Source organism: Muntiacus reevesi, chromosome 6, assembly GCF_963930625.1.
Source record: "Muntiacus reevesi chromosome 6, mMunRee1.1, whole genome shotgun sequence".
Taxonomy (NCBI): domain Eukaryota; kingdom Metazoa; phylum Chordata; class Mammalia; order Artiodactyla; family Cervidae; genus Muntiacus; species Muntiacus reevesi.
This window is the reverse complement of record NC_089254.1, coordinates 106,950,371-106,977,220: the sequence shown is the minus strand read 5'-3', so window position 1 is coordinate 106,977,220 and position 26,850 is coordinate 106,950,371. Positions and strand designations below refer to the sequence as shown.

General features: G+C 42.8%; 1 protein-coding gene across 1 annotated transcript; it reads left to right on the top strand.

Moving 5' to 3' along the window:
- The first annotated feature begins 19,389 nt into the window (after window positions 1-19,389).
- Window positions 19,390-26,527, top strand: LOC136170906 (GTPase IMAP family member 5-like). The gene is made up of 3 exons (XM_065939522.1): window positions 19,390-19,583; window positions 24,167-24,215; window positions 25,485-26,527. Exons 2-3 carry the CDS (start codon window positions 24,173-24,175, stop codon window positions 26,369-26,371), a joined length of 930 nt encoding a protein of 309 aa, XP_065795594.1. The 5' UTR covers window positions 19,390-19,583; window positions 24,167-24,172; the 3' UTR covers window positions 26,372-26,527.
- The last annotated feature ends 323 nt before the right edge of the window (window positions 26,528-26,850 follow it).

Genomic DNA, 26,850 nt, shown 5'->3' with positions numbered 1-26,850 from the left:
ATTTCTCTGATAATGAGTGATGTTGAGCATCTTTTCATGTGTTTATTAGCCATCTGTATGTCTTCTTTGGAGAAATATCTGTTTAGTTCTTTGGCCCATTTTTTGATTGGGTCATTTATTTTTCTGGAGTTGAGCTGCAGGAGTTGCTTGTATATTTTTGAGATTAATCCTTTGTCTGTTGCTTCATTTGCTATTATTTTCTCCCAATCTGAGGACTGTCTTTTCACCTTGCTTACAGTTTTCTTTGTTGTGCAAAAGATTTTAAGTTTCATTACGTCCCATTTGTTTATTTTTGCTTTTATTTCCAATATTCTGGGAGGTGGGTCATAGAGGATCCTGCTGTGATTCATGTTGGAGAGTGTTTTGCCTGTGTTCTCCTCTAGGAGTTTTATAGTTTCTGTTCTTACATTTAGATCTTTAATCCATTTTGAGTTTATTTTTGTGTATGGTGTTAGAAAGTGTTCTAGTTTCATTCTTTTACAAGTGGTTGACCAGTTTTCCCAGCACCACTTGTTAAAAAGGTTGTCTTTTTTCCATTGTATATCCTTGCTTCCTTTGTCGAAGATAAGGTGTCCATAGATTCGTGGATTTATCTCTGGGCTTTCTATTCTGTTCCATTGATCTATATTTCTGTCTTTGTGCCAGTACCATACTGTCTTGATGACTGTGGCTTTGTAGTAGAGTCTGAAGTCAGGCAGGTTGATTCCTCCAGTTCCATTCTTCTTTCTCAAGATTGCTTTGGCTATATGAGGTTTTTTGTATTTCCATACAAATTGTGAAATTATTTGTTCTAGTTCTGTGAAAAATACCGTTGGTAGCTTGATAGGGATTGCACTGAATCTATAGATTGCTTTAGGTAGTAAACCCATTTTCACTATATTGATTCTTCCAATCCATGAACACGTATATGTCTCCATCTATTTGTGTCCTCTTTGATTTCTTTCATCAGTGTTTATAGTTTTCTATGTATAGGTCTTTTGTTTCTTTAGGTAGATATACTCCTAAGTATTTTATTCTTTTTGTTGCAATGGTGAATGGTATTGTTTCCTTAATTTCTCTTTTCTCATTGTTAGTGTATAGGAATGCAAGGGATTTCTGTGTGTTAATTTTATATCCTGCAACTTTACTATATTCGTTGATTTGCTCTAGTAATTTTCTGGAAGAGTCTTTAGGGTTTTCTATGTAGAGGATCATGTCATCTGCAAACAGCGAGAGTCTCACTTCTTCCTTTCCTATCTGGATTCCTTTTACTTCTTTTTCTGCTCTAATTTGCAGTGGCCAAAACTTCCAAAACTATGTTGAATAATAGTGGTGAGAGTGGGCACCCTTGTCTTGTTCCTGATTTCAGGGAAAATGGTTTCAATTTTTCACCATTGAGGGTAATGCTTGCTGTGGGTTTGTCATATATAGCTTTTATTATGTTGAGGTATGTTCCTTCTATTCCTGCTTTCTGGAGAGTTTTAATCATAAATGGGTGCTGAATTTTGTCAAAGGCTTTCCCTGCATCTATTGTGATAATCATATGGTTTTTATCTTTCAATTTGTTAATGTGGTGCATTACATTGATTGATTTGTGGATATTAAAGAATCCTTGCATTCTGGGATAAAGCCCACTTGGTCATGGTGTATGATTATTTTAATATGTTGTTGGATTCTGTTTGCTCCAATTTCATCAGTCATATTGGTCTGTAGTTTTCTTTTTTTGTGGCATCTTTGTCTGGTTTTAGAATTAGGGTGAGGGTGGGCTCATAGAATGAGTTTGGAAGTTTACCTTCTTCTGCAATTTTCTGGAAGAGTTTGAGTAAGATAGGTGTTAGCTCTTCTCTAAATTTTTGGTAGAATTCAGCTGTGAAGCCATCTGGTCCTGGGCTTTTGTTTGCTGGAAGATTTCTGATCACAGTTTCGATTTCCTTGCTTGTCATGGGTCTGTTAAGATCTTCTGTTTCTTCCTGGTTCAGTTTTGGAAAGTTATACTTTTCTAAGAATTTGTCCATTTCTTCCAAGTTGTCCATTTTATTGGCATAGAGCTGCTGGTGGTAGTCTCTTATGATCCTTTGTATTTCAGTGTTGTCTGTTGTGATCTCTCCATTTTCATTTCTAATTTTGTTAATTTGGTTCTTCTCTCTTTGTTTCTTAATGAGTCTTGCTAATGGTTTGTCAATTTTGTTTATTTTTTCAAAAAACCAGCTTTTAGCTTTGTTGAATTTTGCTGAAATTTTGTTGAAATTTGCTATGGTCTCTTTTGTTTCTTTTGCAAAGAATTAAATCTAATTAAAGATTTAAAGAACTAAATCTAACAAAGATTAAAAATCTAATTTTTAAGATTTCTTTCCTTCTACTAACCCTGGGGTTCTTCATTTCTTCCTTCTCTAATTGCTTTAGGTGTAGAGTTAGGTTATTTATTTGACTGTTTTCTTGTTTCTTGAGGTAAGCCTGTAATGCTATGAACCTTTCCCTTAGCATTGCTTTTACAGTGTCCCATAGGTTTTGGGTTGTTATATTTTCATTTTCATTCATTTCTATGCATATTTTGATTTCTTTTTTGATTTCTTTTATGATTTCTTGGTTATTCAGAAGTGTATTATTTAGCCTCCATATGTTTGAATTTTTAACAATTTTTTTTCCCTGTAATTGAGATCTAATCTTATTGCACTGTGGTCAGAAAAGATGACTGGAAAGATTTCAATTTTTTTGAATTTTCCAAGACTAGATTTATGGCCCAGGATGTGATCTATACTGGAGAACGTTCCGTGTGCACTTGAGAAAAAGGTGAAGTTGATTGTTTTGGGGTGAAATGTCCTATAGATATCAATTAGGTCTAGCTGGTCCATCGTGTCATTTAAGGTTTGTGTTTCCTTCTTAATTTTCTGTTTAGTTGATCTATACATAGTTGTGAGTGGGGTATTAAAGTCTCCCACTATAATTGTGTTACTATTAATTTCCTCTTTCATACTCGTTAGTATTTGCCTTACATATTGTGGTGCTCCTATGTTGGTTGCATATATATTTATAATTGTTATATCTTCTTCTTGGATTGATCCTTTGATCATTGTGTAGCGTCCTCCTTTGTCTCTTTTCACATCCTTTATTTGAAAGTCTCTTTTATCTGATATGAGTATTGCTACTCCTGCTTTCTTTTGGTATCCATTTGCGTGAAATATTTTTTTCCAGCCCTTCACTTTTAGTCTGTATGTGTCTCTTGTTTTGAGGTGGGTCTCTTGTAGACAGCATATATAGGGGTCTTGTTTTTGTATCCATTCAGCCAATCTTTGTCTTTTGGTTGGGGCATTCAACCCATTTACATTTAAGGTAATTATTGATAGGTGTGGTCCCGTTGCCATTTACTTTGTTGTTTTGGGTTCATGTTTATACAACCTTTCTGCATTTCCTGTCTAGAGAAGATCCTTTAGCATTTGTTGAAGAGCTGGTTTGGTGGTGCTGAATTCTCTCAGCTTTTGCTTGTCTGTAAATCTTTTGAATTCTCCTTCATATCTGAATGAGATCCTTGCTGGGTACAGTAATCTAGGTTGTAGGTTGTTCTCTTTCATTACTTTAAGTATGTCCTGCCATTCCCTTCTGGCCTGGAGGGTTTCTATTGATAGTTCAGCTGTTATCCTTATGGGAATCCCTTTGTGTGCTATTTGTTGTTTCTCCCTTGCTGCTTTTAATATTTGTTCTTTGTGTTTGATCTTTGTTAATTTGATTAATATGTGTCTTGGGGTGTTTTGCCTTGGGTTTATCCTGTTTGGGACTCTCTGGGTTTCTTGGACTTGGGTGGCTATTTCCTTCCCCATTTTAGCGAAGTTTTCAACTATTATCTCCTCGAGTATTTTCTCATGGCCTTTCTTTTTGTCTTCTTCTTCTGGGACTCCTATGATTTGAATGTTGGGAGTTTCACATTGTCCCAGAGGTCCCTGAGGTTGTCCTCATTTCTTTTGATTCTTTTTTCTTTTTTCCTCTCTGCTCCATTTATTTCCACCATTTTATCTTCTACCTCACTTATCCTATCTTCTGTCTCTGTTATTCTACTCTTGCTTCCTTCCATAGTGTTTTTGATCTCATTTATTACATTATTCATTTTTAATTGACTCTTTTTTTTTCTTCTAGGTCTTTATTAAACATTTCTTGCATCTTCTCAATCTTTGTCTCCAGGCTATTTATCTGTAACTCCATTTTGTTTTCAAGATTTTGGATCATTTTTATTATCATTATTCTAAATTCTTTTTCAGGTAGATTCCCTATCTCCTCCTCTTTTGTTTGACTTGGTGGGCATTTTTCATGTTCCTTTACCTGTTGGGTATTTCTCTGCCTTTTCATCTTGTTTAGATTGCTGTGTCTGGAGTGGGCTTTCTGTATTCTGGAGGTCTGTGGTTCCTTTTTATTGTGGAGGTTTCACCCAGTGGGTGGGGTTGGACAATTGACTTGTCAAGGTTTCTTGGTTAGGGAAGCTTGTGTCGGTGTTCTGGTGTGTTGAACTAGATTTCTTCTCTCTGGAGTGCAATGGAGTGCCCAGTAATGAGTTTTGAGATGGGTCTATGTGTTAGGTGTCACTTTGGGCAGTCTGTATGTTGACGCTCAGAGCTATGTTCCTGCGTTGCTGGAGAATTTGCATGGTATGTCTTGCTCTGAAACTTACTGGCTCTTGGGTGGTGGTTGGTTTCAGTTTAGGTATGGAGGCTTTTGGACGGTCTCTTATTACTTAATGTTCCATGTAGTCAGGAGTTTTCTGGTGTTCTCAGGTTTTGGGCTTAAGTTTCCTGCCTTTGGATTTCAGTTTTATTCTTCCAGTAGTCTCAAGACTTCTCCAACTATACAGCACTGATAATAAAACTTCTAGGTTAATGATGAAAAGATTCTCCCCCATGAGGGACACCCAGAGAGGTTCACAGAGTTACATGAAGAAGAGGAGAGGGAGGAGGAAGATAGAGATGAGCAGGAGGAGAAAAAGGGGGACTCAAGAGGAGAGAGACAGATCTACACAGTTGTCTGCCCCAAAGTGTTCTCTGTAGCCCAGACACCCACAGAGATTCACAGAATTGGATTGGGAAGAGAAGGGGAAAGGAGGAAATAGAGGTGTTCTGAGGTAGAAAATGGAGAGTCAAAAGTGGGAGAGAGTAATCAACACACTCCTGAATAAAACTGGGAACTGAATATTGGATTCTTAAATGTCCAAAATTTATATCACATACTGAAAAACAAAGAGTAAGAATCTAGAGTAGAGGTTAGACTCTTAAAAATACAATATTAAAAACAAAAATCAAAACACAAAAAATTTTAGAAATATATATGATGTTCAGTTTAAAAATAGGGCTTGTCTTTTTTTTTTTTTTGCAAGGTTATAGTGTAATGAAAATGAAAATTAAGGAGTAGTAGAGGAGTAGTAGAAGACTTTAAAAGGAAATAAGAGAAAAAGAAAAATAGAAAAAAGAAGAGAAAAAGAAGAAAAAAAAATAAGAGAAAAAAAATTTTTCCTAATTAAAAAAATCATAAAAATCTATGAAAATGAAAGTTAAGGAGTAATGGGGGAGTAATAGGGAATTTTAAAAGAAAACAAAAGAGAAAAAATAAAAAAGAAAAAATCTTTTTCAATTAAAAAGAAAAGTAAAAATACATCTAGGAATTTCTCTGGAGCTGTTGCAGTCAGTGTGGGTTTGGTTCAGTCTCAGATAGCTCCTTGTTCCAGCTTACACTTCTCCATATCTACAGGCCCCCTCCAGTGTAGTCGGTGTTATCTACAGGGATTTTAGTCTGTTGCACCGGTCCCTTCTGAAGCGGTTCCCTTTGTTTATTTGGCTTCTGTTTGCCGGTCTCTTCCGCGCCTAATTTTCGCCCTGACACAGGCGGGTGGAGGTGGTCTCTTATTCAGGTAGCTAGTTCCATCGCGCTGCGGCGAGGGACTGGCGCTGCTTTCCCGTCCACGTGTTCATGTTCCCGGCTGCTCTATATGGAGCGTGTCCTGCGCAGCGAGCCGTTCCAGCCCTCGGGTGTGCCACAAAGGCGTGGCCCAAGCAGCTCAGGCAGCCAGGATCTTGGCAGGCGCACTCTCCCCGGGTGCGGTACGCCTTCTCCCCTCCGCAGTTCCAGCCTCAGTTTCCGCCTGCGCCAGTGGGGTGCGTGCGCCTTCTCCCCTGCGTCCCCAGCTCCAGTTCCCGCCCGCGCTGGTCGGGTGTGTGCACCCTGTGTCTCGCCACGACCCTCCCGGCGGATGTCGACCATCCAGAATCTCAGGAGGTCTCTGATTAGAAACTGGAGGCCTGTTTGCAGTGTGGTCCTTGGGGCCGAGCCTGCCCCTTTCCCCTCCCCGCTGCCTCCTGCCTCTGGTGGGGCTGGGCTGGTCTGCAGCCGGCTAGCTCTTCTCTGGACTTGTTCAGCCCCTTTGTTCTGCGAACGGCTGGCAGTGTGTTCGGGCCGGTTAATTTTCTCTCTCTCTCTCTTGCTATCCCACAGTTTAAGTTGGTAACTCACAAAAGCTCCCTCTGATTGTCCTCAGGGCACTCAGGCCCGGTCCTTACCCTGAGCAATGCTGCCCGCTCCTCTCCGTTCCGCCCCAACTTGCTGGTGGCGGATGCGGGCGTCTGGGGTACTTTTCTGCTGGGAGTTGCTTTTAGGCACATAATCTGTGGGTTTTATTTATTCTTCCTCTTCCAGTTAGGTTGCCCTCCGAGATTCAAAAACTTCCCCCAGACCCACCAGTGTGAGGGTTTCCTGGTGTTTGGAAACTTCCTCTATTAAGACTCCCTTCCCAGGACGGATCTCCGTCCTTAGCTCTTTTGTCTCTCTTTATCTTTTATATTTTGTCCTACCTCCTTTTGAAGACAATGGGCTGCTTTTCTGGGCGCCTGATGACCTCAGCTAGCGATCAGAAGTTGTTTTGCGAAGTTTGCTCTGCGTTCAATTGTTCTTTCGATGAATTTGTAGGGGAGAAAGTGGTCTCCCCGTCCTACTCCTCCGCCATCTTGGCTCCTCCTCTTAATGGCTATCTAATTTCTGTAGGATCAGTAGTAATGCTCCTTCTTTTATTGGTAATATTAATAGTTTGTGTCTTCTCCCTTTCTTCTTTGGAAAATAAGTTGGAAAATTTTTTTATTTAAAAATTGAAAAAAAATTTTTTTGACTGCACTGCCTGGCATATGGGATCTTAGTTCCCTTACTAGGGATTGAATCCACACCCCCTGCACTGGAAGCACTGAATCTTAACCATGGGACTGTCAGGGAAGTTCAGAAAAATATTTTTTAGAGGTTTATTAATTGCTCTTTTCAAAGAATCAGCTTTTGGGTACATTTTGTTTTTCATTTTTTTTTTTCTCCTGTTTTTCCTGTTTCTACTCTTATCTTTATCATTTTCAGTTTTCTTCCTTTTGGGTTTGCTTTGCTCTTTTCTAGTTTTGGAGAACTTTCTTTTTCTCTGCTATAAGCATTTAATTCTTGCTGTGATCTGAATGCTGTGTCCCCTCAGTTCATATGTTGCATTAGTGTGGTATGTTGTTGTGACTGATGAGCCAGTATTGATATGTTCTTATTAACTAAACACCACAGTTTGCATGAGGGTTCATTCTTGGTGCTGTTATAGCCTATCAGTTCAGTTCAGTTGCTCAGTCATTTCCAACTCTTTGCCACCCCATGAACTGCAGCACACCGGGCTTCCCTGTCCATCACCAGCTCCCAGAGTTTACTCAAATTCATGTCCGCTGAGTCCATGATGCCATCCAGCCGTCTCATCATCTGTTGTCCCCTTCTCCTGTCTTCAGTCTTTCCAGGCATCAGAGTCTTTTCCAATGAGTCAGTCCTTCTCATCAGGTGGCCAAAGTATTGGAGTTTCAGCTTCAGTATCAGTCCTTCCAATGAATACTCAGGACTGACTTCCTTTAGGATGGACTGGTTTGATCTCCTTGCAGCCCAAGGGACTCTCAAAAGTCTTCTCCAAAACCACAATTCAAAAGCATCAATTCTTGGGCACTCAGCTTTCTTTATAGTCCAACTCTCACATCCATATATGACTGACTACTGGAAAAACCATAGCCTTGAACAGATGGACCTTTGTTGGCAAAGTAATGTCTCTGCTTTTTAATTGCTGTCTAGGTTGGTCATAGCTTTTCTTTCAAGGAGCAAGCATTTTAAAATTTCGTGGCTGCAGTCACCATCTGCAGTGATTTTGGAGCCTCCCCAAATAAAGTCTCTTACTGTTTCCATTGTTTCCCAATCTATTTGCCATGAAATGATGGGACTGGATGCCATGATCTTAGTTTTTTGAAAGTTGAGTTTTAAACCAACTTTTTCACTCTTCTCTTTCACTTTCATCAAGAGACTCTTTAGTTCTTCTTCACTTTCTGCCATAAGCGTGGTGTCATCTGCATATCTGAGGTTATTGATATTTCTCCCAGCAATCTTGATTCCAGCTTGTGCTTCATCCAGCCCGGAATTTCACATGATGTACTCGGCTAATTGCTAAGTCACTTCAGTTGTGTCCAACTCTGTGCGACCCCATAGACGGCAGTCCACCAGGCTCCCCTGTCCCTGGGATTCTCCAGGCAAGAACACTGGAGTGGGTTGCCATTTCCTTCTCCAGCACATGAAAGTGAAAAGTTAAAGTGAAGTCGCTCAGTCATGTCCGACTCTTAGCGACCCCATGGACTGCAGCCTACCAGGCTCCTCCATCCATGGGATGTTTCCAGGCAAGAGTACTGGAGTGGGGTGCCATTGCCTTCTCTGTGATGTACTCTACATATAAATTAAATAATCAGGGTAACAATATACACCCTTAATGTACTCCTTTCCCAATTTGGAACCAGTTTGTTGTTCCATGTCTGGTTCTAACTGTTGCTGCTTGGCCTGCACGAAGATTTCTCAGGAGGCAGGTAAGGTGGTCTGATATTCCCATCTCGAAGAGTTTTCCAGCTTGTTGTGATCCCCAAAGTCAAAGGCTTTGGCATAGTCAATAAAGCAGAAGTAGATGTTTTTCTGGTATTCTCTTGGTTTTTCGATGATCCTGGGGATGTTGGTAATTTGATCTCTGGTTCTTCTGCTTTTTCTAAATCCAGTTTGAACATCTGGAACTTCATGGTTCATGTATTGTTGAAGCCTGGCTTGGGGAGATTTGAGCATTACTTTACTAGTGTGTGAGATGAGTGCAATTGTGTGGTAGGTCGAACATTCTTTGGGATTGCCTTTCTTTGGGATTGGAATGAAAACTGACCTTTTCCAGTCCTGTTGCCACTGCTGAGCTTTCCAAATTTGATGGCATTTTGAGTGCATCACTCTCACAGCATCATCTTTTAGGGTTTGAAATAGCTCAACTGGAATTCCATCACCTCAACTAGTTTTGCTTGTAGTGATGCTTCCGAAGGCCCACTTGACTTTGCATTCCAGGATGTCTGACTCTAGGTGAGTGATCACACCATCGTGATTATCTGGGTCATGAAGATCTTTTTTTGTATGGTTCTTCTGTGTATTCTTGCCAACCATTCTTAATAGCTTCTGCTTCTGTTAGGTCCATACCATTTCTGTTCTTTATTGTGACCATCTTTACATGAAATATTCCCTTGGTATCTCTAATTTTCCTGAAGAGATCTCTAGTCTTTCCCATTCTATTGTTTTCCTCTATTTCTTTGCATTGATCACTGAGGAAGACTTTCTTATCTCTCTATGCTATTCTTTGGAACTCTGCATTCAAGTGGGTATGTCTTTCTTTTTCTCTTTTGCCTTTCGCTTTTCTTCTTTTCTCAGCTATTTGTAAGGACTCCTCAGACAAACATTTTGCCTTTCTTTTTCTTCGGGATCATCTTGATCACTGCCTCCTGTACAGTGTTCTTCAGGCACTCTATCAATTCTAATCCCTTGGATTTATTTGTCACTTCCACTGTATATTTGTAAGGGATTTGATTTAGGTCATACCTGAATGGTCTAGTGGTTTTCCCTACTTTCTTCAATTTAAGTCTGAATTTGGCAATAAGGAGTTCATGATCTGAGCCACAGTCAGCTCCTGGTCTTATTTTTGGTGATTGTATAGAGCTTCTTAATCTTTGGCTGCAAAGATATAATCAATCTGATTTCAGTATTGACCATCTGGTGAAGTCCATGTGTAGAGTCTTCTCTTGTGTTGTTGGAAGAGGGTATTTGCGTTATCTTAGTAAAACTGTTAGCCTTTGCCCTACTTTATTTTGTACTCCAAGGCCAAATTTGCCTGTTTCCAGTTATCTCCTGACCTCCTACTTTTCCATTCCAGTCCCCTATGATGAAAAGCACATCTTTTTTGGGTGTTAGTTCTAGAAGGTCTTGTAGGTCTTCATAGAACTGTTCAGCTTCTTCAGCGTTACTGGTTGGGGCATAGTCTTGGATTACTGTCAGGGAGTGTTTGATGGGAGGATTCCTACGTGCTGTCTCTCATGAGTCCTCTGTCCCTCTTTAAGTGGAACAGCACGCTGCTCCCAGGGACTGAGGTCATTGTGTGAGGCAGGCTTGGGCCTCCTTTAGTAAACATTCTCTTTAGGACAAAACTGCTTAGTCTGCTCCCCTTTCTTGAGATATGGATTGTGTCCTGACCTTGTGACTAACATTACCCCTTGTTCCCTTTGTAACGGTTGCTCTACATTTGGTTTTCTGATCTCTATCATTCCCAAAAGAAGTTTCTTGTACCACAGCCTATATATACTCATAGAGAAATCATTAAAGCACCTTTGCTCCATCAGAGCTTAGGTCCCCGGGTCTTTTCTCTCTCTCTCTCTCTTTCTCTCTTTTACTTTCTTATCGTTGACTCTGTACCACCAGGTTCCGGTCCATTAAAGGACCCCAACAGATTACCATGATATTGAATGGTTTGCCTTGGGAATGAAGCGAGATCATTCTGTTGTTTTTGAGATCACACCCAGGTACTGCATTTTGGACTCTTTTGTTGACTATGAGGGCTACTCGATTTCTTCTAAGGGATTCTTGTCCACAGTAGTAGATACAATGGTCATCTGAATTAAATTTGCCCATTCTGGTCCATTTTAGTTTACTGATGACTGAAATGTCAATGTTCACTCTTGCCATCTCCTGTTTGACCACTTCCAATTTACCTTGATTCATGGACCTAACATTCCAGGTTCCTACGCCGTGTTGTCCTTGACAGCATCTGACTTTACTTTCGTCACCAGTCACATCCACAACTGGGTTCTGGGTTTGCTTTGACTCCATCTCTTCATTCTGAAGCTATTTCTCCACTCTTCTCCAGTAGCATATTGGCTTATGAATGTCTAGAAATGTGTTGTTACATGTTTCCACCATTATAACATCAGACAGAATGGTGTCACTGCCCTAAAAATATGCTGCCCTCCACCTATTCATCCATGTCTCCAAACCTTGGAACAACTGATCGTTTATTCTCCTCATGGTTTGGCCTTTTCTGGAATGTCAGAATTGGAGTCATACAGTACACAGCCTTTTCAGATGGTGTCCTTTACCTGGTAATGATAGCTGTGGTGAACAGTGTCAGATTTGTGATCTCTGAAGAAGATTTATCTTTGGGATCAAGTACTAGGGTTGATCACTCAAGAGCTTTATTAAAGTCAAAAAGGACAAAGAAAGCATCTGACCTAGATATCAGAAGTGGGATGGAGAGTGCCCCCCTCGCTAGTACCAGAAAAGGGAGTTATATAGTTTTTCAATTGGCTATTACAATAAATCAAAATAATGTCTAAAGGTTGTGAAGATCTTATGAGGCCCACTCCCATAATATACATTTTAAAATAATAAGATTAGTCAGAAGATTTTCAAGGAGAAAGTGTTCTCAAGCAGGATACATTTTCATTATATAATCCTTACTAGGGAATGTAGAAAAAGTTTGTCCTTTCCTCCTTGAGAATTCCATCATACCTCCTCCTTAACAGCCTCAGACCTCTTTCTCCTCCTCAGGGACCCCAGACTTCTTATCAACCTACCTAGAAATTGCCTCTCTTTTTCCCTCCTTTTCTTTTAGGAGAATATGGTTGCCAAGGGAAAAGGGGTGTCGCTCTCATTCTATACCTACTTCCTGCTGGCCAGGGTTGCAGGCCCTAAATAGCTAAGGCAGCATATCCTCCTGACCTGCATATTGAGGGTTTCTGATCCAGGGGCCCCAAGTAATAGTTGGAAGAGGTTGTGGCACTCATAGGAGCCTGGACAGCCATTTATAACTTAAAAGCTTTCAGACGGTTAGAAATAAATCCAGTCACACAGTTACAGATGCAGGGAGCAAAGAGGAACACAGAACAATTAGAATTATTGTGATTAAGAGAGTCTCCACCATGGGGAGCTAGTTAATGTTCTTCAAAGTGTGGTGACTGAGGCTTTAGAAGTATCTGTAGCCTGAATCCTCTTGTTCATGTGTTTAATAAAGTAGCATTAGTACTCATATCTGGTATATATTTACAACATTGGATAGGAATAATGGCACAAGTTCCTCTTGTGCAGCCGTTAGAATATCTAAGGCCAATCTTTTTTTTTTTTTTTTCTTTTTCTTCATTTATTTTTATTAGTTAGAGGCTAGTTACTTTACAATATTGTAGTGGTTTTTGCCATACATTGACATGAATCAGCCATGGATTTACATGTGTTCCCCATCCCGATCCCCCCTCCCGCCTCCCTCCCCATCTGTTTTTGTAAAGCCAACTTTTTAATTTGTATTTGTTCAGCATCAAGGGCTGAAAGTTAGTTAGAGCATCATCTTGTAGCATAACATCTGTAGGTCCCAGAGAGGGAATGAATATTGTAGTTGGATAATCATACCAGGGAAATACATATCTTGCCCAATGAGTTCTAAGGTGTGGCATATTAATAGACTTCTCTGGAAGCTCTGGAAATATGAAGCCAAGAGTAAAAATGAGACCTAGGGTGCATCTCCCTATCCAGCCAGGGGAAGCCACACCCATAGGTAAGAGCCACATATCCAGCAGGTCCCGTTTGGAGCAAACCAGTGTGACTGAGGGACCCAGTCCCCATCAGTCTCTGGCCAGGCAAGAAGGGGACCTGAACTGGGCTTGGAAAGCACAGGAATGATTACATCGCATATTTCTTGAGGCACAAAGTTCCCAATTATTTCCAATCACTATAATTAAGTTGCTGGTTAACTTCTGAGGATGGCTGTATTTGTTCCCAGCATATGGGAGCATTAGATAGTAGGCTTCCCTTTTCAGGAGTTAACCATATGATCTCATCCCATGTCTGATAAACATCAGGTAAGAAACCACCAGATCTAGACCCATTTACCTTCTTATGTGCAGCAAAATAGTCATTAAACCAAGATAACGTATGATCAAAGTTGAAAGTCACATTATGTCCATGGTTGCAATATGTTATATCTGTAAGAGAGAAAAAAGCGGCATCCACAGCCTTGGTTTCTTTCCACCGGAGGTGTCTCTGCCTGCTCTAGGTGGGGGTGTAGACACTTTTCACTGAAGCTTTCCTTCCCTGGTCGGACTTAGTCTGTCCCTTACCAATGCAGGCACCTTAACTCGTCCCTCCTGCTTCTGCCCCTGAGGCGGGTGGAGGTGCACCAGGGGTAGACCTGATGGCATCCCAAATTGACTTAGTTCCACTATCATTAAGGCCTTTGTTTTATTTAACCTTTTCCTCTTATGCCACGTTGGGTAGAGCAGAGTAGTCTTTTGGAATGTTTCCCAAGCTAGTAATACTAGGGGAAGCATTCATCTTACATGTGCCCATGCAGATTCCTGAGTGCAGCCCTGACCACAGTAGAAATGGTGAGTCATAAAGGGATGAAAAAAAACCCCTAAGATGTCCCTTCTGAGTGTCGCCATGCCAGTATATATGATAGCAAAAGAGGTAGTGGAGGGTTGGCCAGTGAGGAAAAAGTGATTGTTGTCCTCAAGCTACTGGGGCCAATCCTTCAGTTCATTCCCACAGATTCCACAAAAAGAATATCTAAGGAGTTGAAACTGAAGCCACTGGAGAACCTCCTCTGATCCACTGACAGCACTACCAAAGGAAGAAGCCTGTTGCACTTCCAATCTGACCAGATCCTGCAATTCCCAGTCTGTGTCCTCGAAAATCGAATGGTCACCAGCGATGCTTCTATCCACAGAGATTGGAGGCACAGCAGTGATGACTCACTTTCAGGTCATGGCCCCTGAGGCAAGCAGGCAAGAGAGTAACCTCTAGCCTGAGAGACGTTCCTGGAGCTAGAGGGAGCTAGAACTCCACCTCGATCCCAAACATACTCATGAAACTTTCAGCTCCTAGCAAGGCTAGGCACTTCCATACAGGGGGTCTAAGTCAAAGTACACAGTAATGGCATGGATCACAAGGCCCTTGAAACTCTGTGATCCGGCTGATTAGGTTAGTAGTTCTAATTCCCCAGGCAATTATGAAACGGTCAAAGAGACCAGGAAAAGATGACCAAGGAAAGTAAAGTTCAGTCCACACGCTTCGTCCGTTTCTGGCCGCTCCCCTTGCAGGGACGTTAGGTGTCTCTTGGCACTGGCAGGTCGGTGTGAATTCCCGACAAGGCTCCCCTTTCCGGGGCCTTGCCTTCAGTCATCTCGAGGCATCACAAAACTGCAGAGCAGAGCTCATCACTTACTTCACGCAGGGCGTGTCATTCATTCACGCAAGCACACCGTAGAGTTAGTAAAGCAGAAAACGTGTGTAGTGAGAAAACAGCAAGGCTAGAGCTCCGAGTGTTCTTACCTTGTCCTGAAGATCACAGATGAGTCCCCAAGATAATAGCTTACAGTGAACAGTGTCAGATTCCGGATCTCCAAAGACGAAGATTTAGCTTTGGGACCAGGGACCAGGCTTGATCACAAGAGCTTTCGTGTAGCAGAGTGTTACTAAAGTGAAAAAGGACAAAGAAAGCTTCTGACATAGGTAACAGAAGGGGGATGGAAAGTGCCCCCTCACTAGTCTTAGAAAAGGAAGTTATATACTTTTTCAGTTGGTTATTACAATAAATCAAAAGAATGTTTTAATTAACTAATTTTTTAATTGAAGGATAATTGCTTTACACAATTTTGTTGTTTTCTGTCAAACCTTAACATGCATCAGTCATAGGTAGACATATATCCCCTCCCTTCGAACCTCCCTCCCTTCTCCCGCTCGTCCAACCCCTTTAGACTGATACAGAGCCCCTCTTTGAGTTTCCTGAGCCATATGGCAAATTCCTGTTGGCTATTTATTTTACATACGGTAATGTAAGTTTCCATGTTACTCTTTCTATACATCTTATCCTCTGCTCTCCTCTTCCCAAGAATGACTCAAGGTTGTAAAGAGCTTACCAGACCCACTCCCACAATATGCATTTAAGATAACAGGATTAGTCAGAAGGTTTTCAAGAAGGAGAAACTGTCCTCAAGCAGGGTACACTGTTGTTATATAATCCTTACTAAGGAATGTAGGAAAAAAAAGTTTGTCCTTTCCTCCTCCTTGAGATTCCAGACCCCTATCTCTTCCTTGACAGCCCCAGACCCCTTTCTCCTCCTCAGGGACCCCAGACTTCTTATCAACCTACCTAGAAATTGACTCTCTCAGTAATATGTGTTTAAAGTTCTTCCATGTCTTTTCATGCCTTGATAGCACATTTCTTTTCAATGGTGAATAACACTCCATTGACTGGATGTACCACAGCTTATTAATCCATTCATCAACAGTGAAACAGTGGCTGACTTTATTTTTCTGGGCTCCAAAATCACTGCAGATGGTGATTGCAGCCATGAAATTAAAAGACGCTTACTCCTTGGAAGGAAAGTAATGACCAACCTAGATAGCATATTAAAAAGCAGAGACATTACTTTGTCAACTTTGTCTAGTCAAGGCTATGGTTTTTCCAGTGGTCATGTATGGATGTGAGAGTTGGACTATAAAGAAAGCTGAATTCTGAAGAATTGATTCTTTTGAACTGTGGTATTGGAGGAAACCCTTGAGAGTCCCTTGGACTGCAAGGAGATCAAACCAGTCAATCCTAAAGGAAATCAGTCCTGAGTATTCAATGGAAGGACTGATGCTGAAGCTGAAACTGCAATACTTTGGCCACCTGATGTGAAGAACTGACTCCTTGTAAAGGAGCCTGATGCTGGGAAAGATTGAGGGCAGGAGGAGAAGGGGACGACAGAGGATGAGATGGTTGGATGACTTCACTGACTCAATGGACATGGGTTTGGGTGGACTCCAGTAGTTGGTGATGGACAGGGAGGCCTGGTGTGCTGTGGTTCATGGGGTCACAAAGAGTTGGACGTGACTGAGTGACTGAACTGAACTGAACTGAACTGAACTGAACTAAAGGTCATCTTGGCTTCTATCAAATTCTGGTGATCATGGATAAAGCTATTTTAAATATTCATGTGCAGATTTTTGTGTGGACCTAAATAATATATTTTTAAATAAATGGATGAGAAAGGAGGGCTTTCTAGGAATGACAGAAGCCATAAAGAAAACAATTGTTAAAATTTCCAGAGGAGCAAAAAACCTAACATAGTGAGCTTAAGAGATAAACAGCAGGGGGTAGTATTTGCAAGACATTTGATGCCACTCGACAGTTCTATTTTCCTGAGCGTGTTGTGAATTTAAATGTGAGACACAAACCTCAAACTTCTCTATTTTGTTTTATTGCCTGCATGCCTATGGCAGAGGAAAGGACTGTCAGTGATCTCCTGTGGATCTGTTCAAGAAACCATATGAATATTAAGACCTGTTATGAATGACTAGATTTCAATTTACATCTCACAGTAGGGAAACACTTTATTAAATAAGACAACCATTATTCCACAGACTTAGAGAGATGAACAGTTATTTTCACGGGGCAGAACTACAATTTTCAAGGACTGAATATCTCATTGCTAACTCTTATGTAGCAATAATACTTGTTGCTTTACCCTGCACCTGTAGGGGCAGGAAGGAGCAATTCCCTTCCTTCTTTATTGTTAGTATTTCTTTCGCCAGCAATTAGAAGCCCCTGTGGTTTAAAAGGCTTCCCTGGTGGCTCAGTGGGTAAAGAATCTGCCTGCAGTGCAGGAGACCCAGGTTCGATCCCTGGGTTGGGAAGATCCCCTGGAGAAGGGAATGGCAACCCACTCCAGTATTCTGGCCTGGAGAATTCCATGGACAGAGGAGCATGGTGGGTTACAGTCCAGGGGGTCACAAAGAGCTGGACACGATGATTGAATGACTAATACATGGTTTGAAGAGCCATCACTAGAATTCCAAGTGCTAATGCAGAAGGAAAAAGAGGAGTCCTGAATAGCCCTAAAACTCTAAAGAAAGAAAAGAAAGGGGCAGAGAAGGAGTGTTAATGGTTGTTATATAGAATAGATAATCTTTTGCTTTCTTGAGTCATAAATAAAGGCTTTTCTTGAATCAATGAGAAAAACACATACAATTTAACAGAAAATACCAGCTAAGAGTATAAAGAGGCTGTCTAGAGGAAAAAGTGTACAACTGTCCCCAATAGAAGGCCATCCCATCTCACCCTTTGCTGTAGCTGAGAAAATGCCTGAAGACAGAACCAAGATGATTTTTTTTTCAATGATTAATTTGCATTTTCTCTAATGCACAGAAAGTAGCTAGTCAGGACCTATAGTCTTTATGGTATGGGGGCACCAGTAGCTTAAGACAGGTGAAAAGACCAGGTTACCTTAACCATTAAAACTCACAAGGCAGATGTAGATTTGATTCCTTTGAGCAATGTCCCAAGTATTTGCAAAATATGTGCTGAGGTGACTGAACAAGTTGACTTCAGGCATAAAAATATTCATGATAAACCAGTTAAGAGTTAAATGTGTAGCAAAAGAATTTTGTTTTAGAAGAGTTGATCTTTAACCCTCTTCCCCTCATGCCACCCCCGCCCTGGGCAAGAATGAGATATCAGAGGTTTTTCTAGCTAGCAAAGAGAAAATAATGTCTTCTGTATGTTAAAAGCAAGATTTTCTGTCCTCTACGGTAGGAGGGCATGTATCTACCACATTCAGTGTAACAGTATTATATGAAAAGTTAAAATTACAGTATTAATATGGATGAATAGTTTGTAAGTTAAGTGTGGCTTTCACTGTAAATGTGAAATGTGGGTGTTAATCTGCATTATGGCTGAGCAAATAAAGAATCTGTCTGCAATGCAGGAGACACAGGAGATGCAGGTTTGATCCCTGGGTCAGAAAGATCCCCTGGGGGAGGAAATGGCAACCCACTCCAGTATTCTTGCTTGGAAAATTCTACGGCTGGAGGAGCCTGACTGGCTATGGTTCATAGGGCTGCAAAGAGTGCGACACAACTGAAGTAATTTAGCACACTTCTGCAAGCTAAGCAAAAGAACCAAGAGTTACCTGTATCTCTGTGTCCCATTTAGTGTTGCTTTCCCAGAGTTAATCTGAACCCAAATGGGCTGGTAATGCCCCCTTCACCCTAAGAATGTCTCCAGAGAGGTGCTTCAGCCCTGGGGCCCCCAGCAGGGCCTTTGCCTGGAAGCAGAGGAAGCGGGAGGCCACCAGGGCATCCCCTTAAGTACTTGTCACTTTGCCTAGATCTTACTGTGGGTGGGGACAGATGCGGCCCTGGCTTCCTTGGAAATGCAAGTCCACCCAGATGAAGAAATCTACCAAACTTTGTTTCCCCTGAATCCTCCCAGCAATGCAGGAACTTCAGGAGATATGGGTTCAATCTCAGACAGTTTTCACATGTGAGTAGTAAAAAAACCTACACAGAAGATTATCGAACTCCAACTTTCAGAGTAATTTGCATGAATATGCGCCTTGCTTCCCAGGTGGTGCTAGTGGTAAAGAGCCTGCCTGACAATGCAGGAGACATAAGAGACATAGGTTCGATCCCTGGGTGGGAAAGATCCTCTGGAGGCGGGCACGGCAACCCAGTTCAGTAGTCTTGCCTGGAGAATCCCATGGACAGAGGAGCCTGATGGGCTACAGTCCATAGAGTCGCAAAGACTCGGTTATGACTGAGACAATTTAGCATGCATGCAAGTCAAAACACGACTAACTTGAGGGCAGGGCATTTGACAGAGAAACAAGAGGCCCAGATCCACAGAAGATCTCAAGCAAGATGCCTGCTTGAGTTCAGCCTTCGCTGCCGTCTGGAGTTACATATAAGAACTATCTATGCAGAAGAGATAAATGGTGGATGAGTGGAGATGCCTGTTGGTCCACTTCAGGCCAGTGAAAGGCGGCAAATACTTGGTTTGGGGTGCAGCTATACCCCAGATGTTCATTGGCTCCCCTGGGTCTCCAGACTAACTCAGGTAGAGAACTTGTTTTGCACAAAAGCCTTACAGAGATGTGATGGGGAGAAGGAAATGGCATGTTATTAAAAAGAAAACAAAACCAAAGTAAAAAAAACCCCTCTTCCTTGGGTGTATCTGCCTTTGAGGTCATTTGAGTCATTCTCCAAGGTTGGCTTGGTGAGGAAACCCATGCATTGTTCTTTGCCTACCCTGGGGGACTGATCCTTCTCTGTCTCTGGCAGATAGGATTGGTGGCCAGGTTTTTTTCATCACCCACTGATATTGTGTTTTTGTGATGAGACTAGAAGCCAAAGAAAGAGGCTGCCTGGAGAGGAAGGAAGATTGCAGCAAGATTGTCTGAGAACTTGCAGAACTTTGGAGCGTCTAGCAGGTGACAGGGTTTGTTCTCTCTGTCTCTCTCTCTTTCCCCCTCCCTCCCTCGCAACGTGGATCTCCTTGTAACAGTCTGGGTCAGCCTGCACACTTGATCTTTCAAAGCCTCAGTTTCATTATTTCAAAATTATCAGGGTCAGGAATTATGTAGCCTAAAGCCCCAAATTTACTGCAAGAGAAAATATTACTGGTACTATACTTTTCAGAAATGATTGTATCAATCCATCGGACTAGTGTAATAGTGCAAGAATGCTGGAGTGGGTTGCCATTTCCTCCTCTAGGGGATCTTTCCAACCCAGGGATCCAGCTCACATCTTCTGTATTTCTTATGTTGCAGGCAGAGTCTTTACCCGCTGAGCCATAGGGGAAGTCCATACTTTTCAGAACCTAAAATATGGAGCATAATGCGCTCAGACAGTAGCCCTCTGGTGATACTAGATTGCTTATTTCTTGTGTTTGTGCAAAAGCATTTTCACATATGCACCTAATGGCTGCTTCATGCATGTCTGTGTTAGTTGCTCAGTCAAGTCTGACTTTTTGTGACCCCATGGACTGTAGCCCACCAGGCTCCTCTGTCCATGGGATTCTCCAGGCAAGGATACTGGAGTGGGTGGTGATTCCCTTCTCCAACGGATCTTCCCCACCCAGGGATCGAACCTTGGTCTCCTGCACTGGAGTCAGATTCTTTACTGTCTGAGCCATCAGGACCTATCAAATTTTCTGCACATTGCTGGGAGGAGGGTCTGACCTGCTCTCTGAAGTCATAGGATGTCCTTTGAAAAATTGGCTGAAAAATTGCCTTGCGATTTTAATCTGACTTGATGTCAGTTGCTTCTCTCTCTCTTTTTTGTTTTGGATGTAAAATTTTTTTTTTATTGGAGTATAGTTGATTTACAATATTGTGTTAGTTTCTGCTATACAGCAAAATGAATCACTTATGCGTATACATATATCCACTTTTTTAGATTCTTTTCCCATATAGTTCATTACAGAGTATTGAGTTGAGTTCCCTGTGCTATATATATTAGGTCCTTATTTGTTATCTATCTATCTATCTATCTATCTATCTATCTATCTATTTATCTATATATATAGTATATACTATATATATTAGTGTATATATGTCAATCCAATCTCCCAATTTGTTCCTCCCCACCACCACCCTGCCCCAGTTTTCCCACTGGTAACCACATAAATTCAGATTTTTAAAGGTGAAATCTCTTATCTTTAGAATGTTGGAGGCTAATTTTTATTTACTTACTTTTTAACTTTTTTACTTTGTATTGGGGTATAGCCAATGAACAAACAATGTTGTGACAGTTTCAAATGAACAGTGTAGGGACCCAGTCATACAATCACATGTATCCATTCTCCCCCAAACTCACCTCCCATCCAGGCTGCCACATGACATTGAACAGAGTTCCATGGACTCTACTGTAGATCCTTGTTGGCTATCCATTTAAAACCTAGCAGTGGGTACGTGTCCACCACAAACTCCCCAACTATCTGTTGCTTGTTTCTGTTGCATACACTGCTTAACTGGATGGAAAATTTCTATTTTCAAGAGGGGAGAAATTTTTAGGAACAGGATTCAAGCTGATCTGCTCAGGTAAAGCATGTACTTTATTTCTGAGAAAGAAATACAATTTACTGTTTTAAAAATGATTTATCTCCCTCATTAGCCAGAATGGGGTCATGAGGGCGTTATTCTTGGAGGATTATCCTGCTTGGCTCCCTGTGATGGGAACAGTGTCTCACCATGCTACCTTGTCTATGATTCTGAATCAGGGTGTCACACTCTCCACCACTCTCCTATGGGGCTAGTAGGGGGAGATTCTGAATGCTTTTGGCAAAGAGTAAGATAATCTGCCCAGGTTTTGGTCCATTTCAGGCCAGTTTCTGTATTTTCCTGAAACTGAATCAGTTTCACAATTTTCGCAAGGGTGCCTCTATCTTTGCCGTCCTCATGTTCCCCTTTCAGCTCTGCCCAGTGGAGATGTGGTGGCAAGTGGGGTTATCCAAGCATGGTAGAAGGAATCACCTTCTTTCCCAGTCTCTGCAAGGAACTGTTCTCTAAACTGGTCCAGCTGTCTTCCAAGTGTAGGAAGAGAAGTGTTTAGTAGCGCTTAAATGAATGAATGAAGGGATGATGGCTTTAAAGCGAGGGAGCTGGGTTGTTGGCAGGAGGAAGCGTGGTGATGGTGATGTTGGGAGGGGACTGATGGACACAGGGGTCTTCAGGGGACAGAGCAGGGGAGAGGGTGCAGCTGGGACGTGGTGGCAGCCTTCTCACCAGAGGTGTGGCCATTTGCACTAAGCTAGAGAGAAGAAATAAATCTTCAAAAAATAGTTGAGAAAGATGGTTCTTGAGAAGGCCCCCCCCACCACCTTTTAAAAAAAACTTCTCTTTCTGCTCAGGCTAGGCTCAAAGAGAGCAGCAATTTAAGCTTCTCATTCTTGGAAGAGATGGCTGGCTACCAGTCGCTTGGTCATACATATCATGTGAGTAACTCTGCTTGACCTGTTCCCAAGGGACTTAGGGGCAGCCTGAGGGGACCAGTCTCTTCCAACACGCAGGGCAGGTGGCATGCTCTGGTCCTGCCTGCATTCTAAATTGGCCAGGAGACACAGCGAAGGAGTTGCCATCTCTCTCTGATATCTCTTCAATACCAGTCCTGAGTGCAGGCTGCTTCATGCCATTGCTGTATTACCTACCCCCTGAAGCCTCAGTTTCCTCATATTTAAAAGATGTGGACAGCATCATTTGATTTCTCTATGAGTCCAGGTGTATCATCTCCAGCCTCCCCCCGCCCCCAGTTCCCCTTTCTGCAGCTCTTTCAGCATCACCTTCTCTGCCCCTCATCACTCTAGTCACTTATCTGGCACCTGTGTGGTACCTTCAGATGCTCGGGAGCCCCTCCTCAGCGGTCCTCTCTGGAGACCACCATTCAAGATGACCCAAGGGCAGTATGTGAGAAAATAGAACACCTTGGTTTCAAGATCATCAGCACAGAAAACAAGCTCATACTTAAAATAAAACCTGGTTCTCCCATTTGCCACCCCTATGCAATATGTTTAAAAATCCTCCTTGAAAAGATCCAGTCAAAGATAAGAATTATTTTCAGGTTTGTTCCTTTTCTGAGTTTCAACAGAGGGAATTAGCTGAATTGATGTATCAGTTTTCTCTAGAAAAACAGAACCAATAGGATATATGTATGAAGAAATTTAATTGAAGGAATTGGCTCACACGATTATGGGGGATGGTAGGTCTGAAATTTGTAGGGCAGACTGGCAGGCTGGAAACTCAGGCAGGAGGTGACAATGAAGTCTTGAGGCAGAATTGTCTTTTGGCTTGAAAAATACAACACCATTAGAATGAATTACAAAATATTATCAGGAAACTGACAGAAGCTGAATGTTGACTTTCATTGCAGTCAATTTCACAGATGGAGAGGTTAGATAATACTCTATATGGTGTGATCCCATGGATGGTGGAGGAAATTCACTTATTCCAAAACCTTTCTTTTTTTTTTTTTGGTTCATCTGTCCTAGATGCTGAAATTCCACAATTAGAGATTCATTCTTTAGCATTAACTCCTTGAGCTTTAGAAAATATTCTAAAAGTTTGCACACAGCAAAGTTCTGATGTAGTTTTGGAAAGGGTTGTGAAGAACTTTCCCAGTAATGAAGCTTAAGTAGTCATCCTTGGGTGGGGCCTCAGTGGACCCCCTCACTGAGCACAAGAAGTAGGAGGTGGAAAGAAAGAGAAAGATCAAGAAAAAGGCATATGGGGGACAGTGAAAGAAGGAGAGTGGGCAGGAGAGAGATGGCCCTGAGGTAGTTACTGGTCTAGGACTGTTTGAGCTGAGAACATAGAAGCATAGATCTTTGGTAACAACAGCTGATCTGAACCTAACAAATCAGGTGTTCCTCTGTTTAACGGATGTCTGGTCCACCCTCCTGCCAACCTGGACTCATGACCATCTCCTACTTCTGCCATGACCAACTCATCTCAGTTTGCCTGGGGCTCTCCCAGTTTCAACACTAACACTCCTTTGATCAGGTGACCCTCTCTGTCCAGGGCAAACTGGGATGATTGGTGACCCTCTACACCACCATCACCATAGAAGAACTTAGGGAAGAGCTTCTTTTGTGAACTTACCAAAGGGAGGAACTTTGCCAGGCAATCTTGAGTTTGGAACTCAGGACAGGACTGAGACCCTCAAGGCAGAGAGCCAGGATGCCAGGAAATGACCAGCTTCCATGTTTGGTTTTCTGGGTGGACAGCATGTTTATCACTGCATCTCATCAGTAACTAAATACCGGTGGCGGGAAACCACGTGTTGGTGCTCTCGTGTTGGGGCTGTCTTATATACTCCTCATTAGGAGCCTCGATCTAGTACCAAGAGTGGCTGAGGGTCAGCAGACTTTGGTTTTAGTCTCAGTACATCCTTTAAATTATGTTAACCTTCAGTAGTTGTTTTTTGCCCCCTTCAGTCTCCTGTCTATAAAATGTGGTCTTCTGTGCTGGATGTCACATCCAACTCCAGTCTGAACAATCCTTGCCTGTTCTCTCCCTAGAACACAATGGAAGGGTTTCGGCAGGGTGGAAGAGACAGTTGCATCACAGGTAAGGTCTGGAGGAGCCCTTCACGACACTGGGGGGCCATGAGCACAGCACTGGGGCAGCCAGCTTCCCACCTGCAGTGAAAGGTGCAAGACTAGAGTCACCTGAAGACAAAGAAAATGCATTTCCCCAGGAAACAGAACTTACTAGGCTATTTGCTGTCACACTCTCCTTACTGAGGATATGTTTTTTTTTCATAGAAAACTCTGCCATGTGATAAAACGGAGACCAGGCAGGGATGGGAGGAGGTGAAAATATGGGACAAATATTTAATCCAGTGATTATAGGAAGCTCGGAGCATCAAAAAGACTTCTGGGTGGGAACTGAATAGGGAGAATGTTTTGGAAAGGTTGGAGAAGTCCAGCATCCTGGAAAGATCAATCCTAAAGACTTTGGCCATACTGGGTGATTTATTCTACCAGCCCTGTGTGAGCTCCCTTTTTCTCTCTATAAGAATATTTACTCTGAGCCCAGGCCTGTGGTGAGAATAAAGGGTGTGATAGCCAAATTGATCCAGGTGTGCTAGTCCTTTGAGATCTTTTCCTTTTTTTCTTTTGTTCTCTTCCTCCTCAAGAGGCATGTATTACTCTTTTTGTCAGTTAAAACTGTTAAAACAAATAGCAGAGACTGGGTGGTAATCAAGAAATATTTATTTCTGACTGTTCTGGAGCCTGGGAGGTCCAAGATCAAGGTGTGGGGGATTTGGTGTCTGCAGAGAAGCCACCTCCTGGTTGCTGTGTCCACATCTGATGGACAGAGAGTAGTCTCTTTCTTTTCTTTGTTGTTGTTCAGTCGCTAAGTGGTGTCCGACTCTTTGTGACCCCAAGGACTGCAGCATGCCTGTCCTGGACATCCTTCCCTGTTCACCATCTCCCAGGGTTTGCTCAAACTCACATTCATTGAGTCAGTGATGCCATTCAACCATCTCATCCTGCCGCCCCCTTCTCTTCCTGCCCTCAGTGTTTCCCAGCCTTTTCCAATGAGTTGGATCTTTTCCAAAGAGTTGGCTCTTTGCATCAGGTGGCCAGAATACTGGAGCTTCAGCTTCAGCATCAGTCCTTCTAATGAATATAATCCTTGTTTCTTTAGAAGGACACTAATTCCATCATGGAGTTCCATCCTCATGCCCTCATCTAGACCTCATCACCTCCCAAAGACCTGACCACCAGTGACCATCACGTTGAGGATCAGTGTTTCACATATGATTTTTTTTTGGGGGGGACACATTCAGTCCACAAGGATTGCACATTAACTTTCCATGTGCTGTGACAGGCGGAGGAGGAGAGAGCTTAAATCCAGGATCATCTTCGTTGAGGATCATCCTGGTAGGGAAAACAGGCAGCGGGAGAAGTGCCACCGGGAACAGCATCCTCTGCCAGCCCGTGTTTGAGTCCAAGCTGGCGTCCCAGTCGGTGACCAGGAAGTGTCAGAGGGCAACAGGCACGTGGAATGGGAGGAGCATCATGGTGGTGGACACGCCCCCCATCTTTGAGGCTGAGGCCAGGGCCCAGGATCAAGAGGTGTATAAGAATATCGGAGCCTGTTACCTGCTGTCGGTGCCAGGGCCCCACGTGCTGCTGCTGGTGACCCAGCTGGGGCGCTTCACCGAACAGGACGTGGTGGCCGTGACCAGGGTGAAGGAGGTCTTTGGGGTGGGAGCCGAGAGATACATGGTCGTCCTCTTCACCCACAAGGAGGACTTAGATGGCGGATCCTTGGATGAGTACGTGGCAAACACAGACAACCTCAGGCTAAGGAGCCTGGTCCGGAAGTGTGGGCGGAGGTACTGCGCCTTCAACAACCGGGCCTCCGGGGACGAGCAGAGAGAGCAACTGGCCCAGCTGATGGCCGTGATCGCGGGGCTGGAGCGGGAGCACCAGGGCGCCTTCCTCACCAACGAGCTCTTCTTTGATGCACAGAGGCTCCAGCGAGGTGGGGGTGGCGCCCATGGAGAAGGTCAGAGGCGCTACCTGGCCAAGGTGCAGTTGCAGGTTGCAAAGCAAAAGCAAGGCCTGAAAGAGGCCAAGAGAAACTGGGCCTTCAAGACAGTCTTCCGACTCAAAGCCTGGATCGCTGTGAATTATGAGCTTTGTGTTTGTCTTGTTTGGTGCAGTTTACTTTTTCTTCTTATTCTACTGATCATCCTGTACCAGCTTTAATTCTGTGTGACATCTGTGTGGCAGAGTCATTTCTCAAATATCACCTCATGGATTCATTGTTTAATTCAGAAATAAAGTATCCTGGTCTGCTGAGGACATGGTTTGCCATCTCTGCAGCTCCCCTGACCCTCCTTCCTTGTAGATTTCTGACTTGGTTCATGCCTCCACAGCTTCCTTGGTGAAGCCACGTGCTTCAGAGCAAGACAATGGCTGCATTTCAGGAGTCCCTGGCTGGTGTATGTACTGTCACATTTTCTTTGCAGTGACCAGCTCAGTCAAGGGCCTGAGATCAAAGTCGGGCCAATGGGAAGTGAGTAAAAGTCTGCAGAGGTGGGGCCAGAAAGTATCTCCTTGCCCAGCAGAGACCCCCATAGAGAGATAGCCTCTTCTTCCTCGGGACACTATGGCATCTGAGTGCAAGTCATGGAAGGACAGCAGCCATGTGAGGTTGAAGGCAAAATGTTAGGGTTCACAAGGGG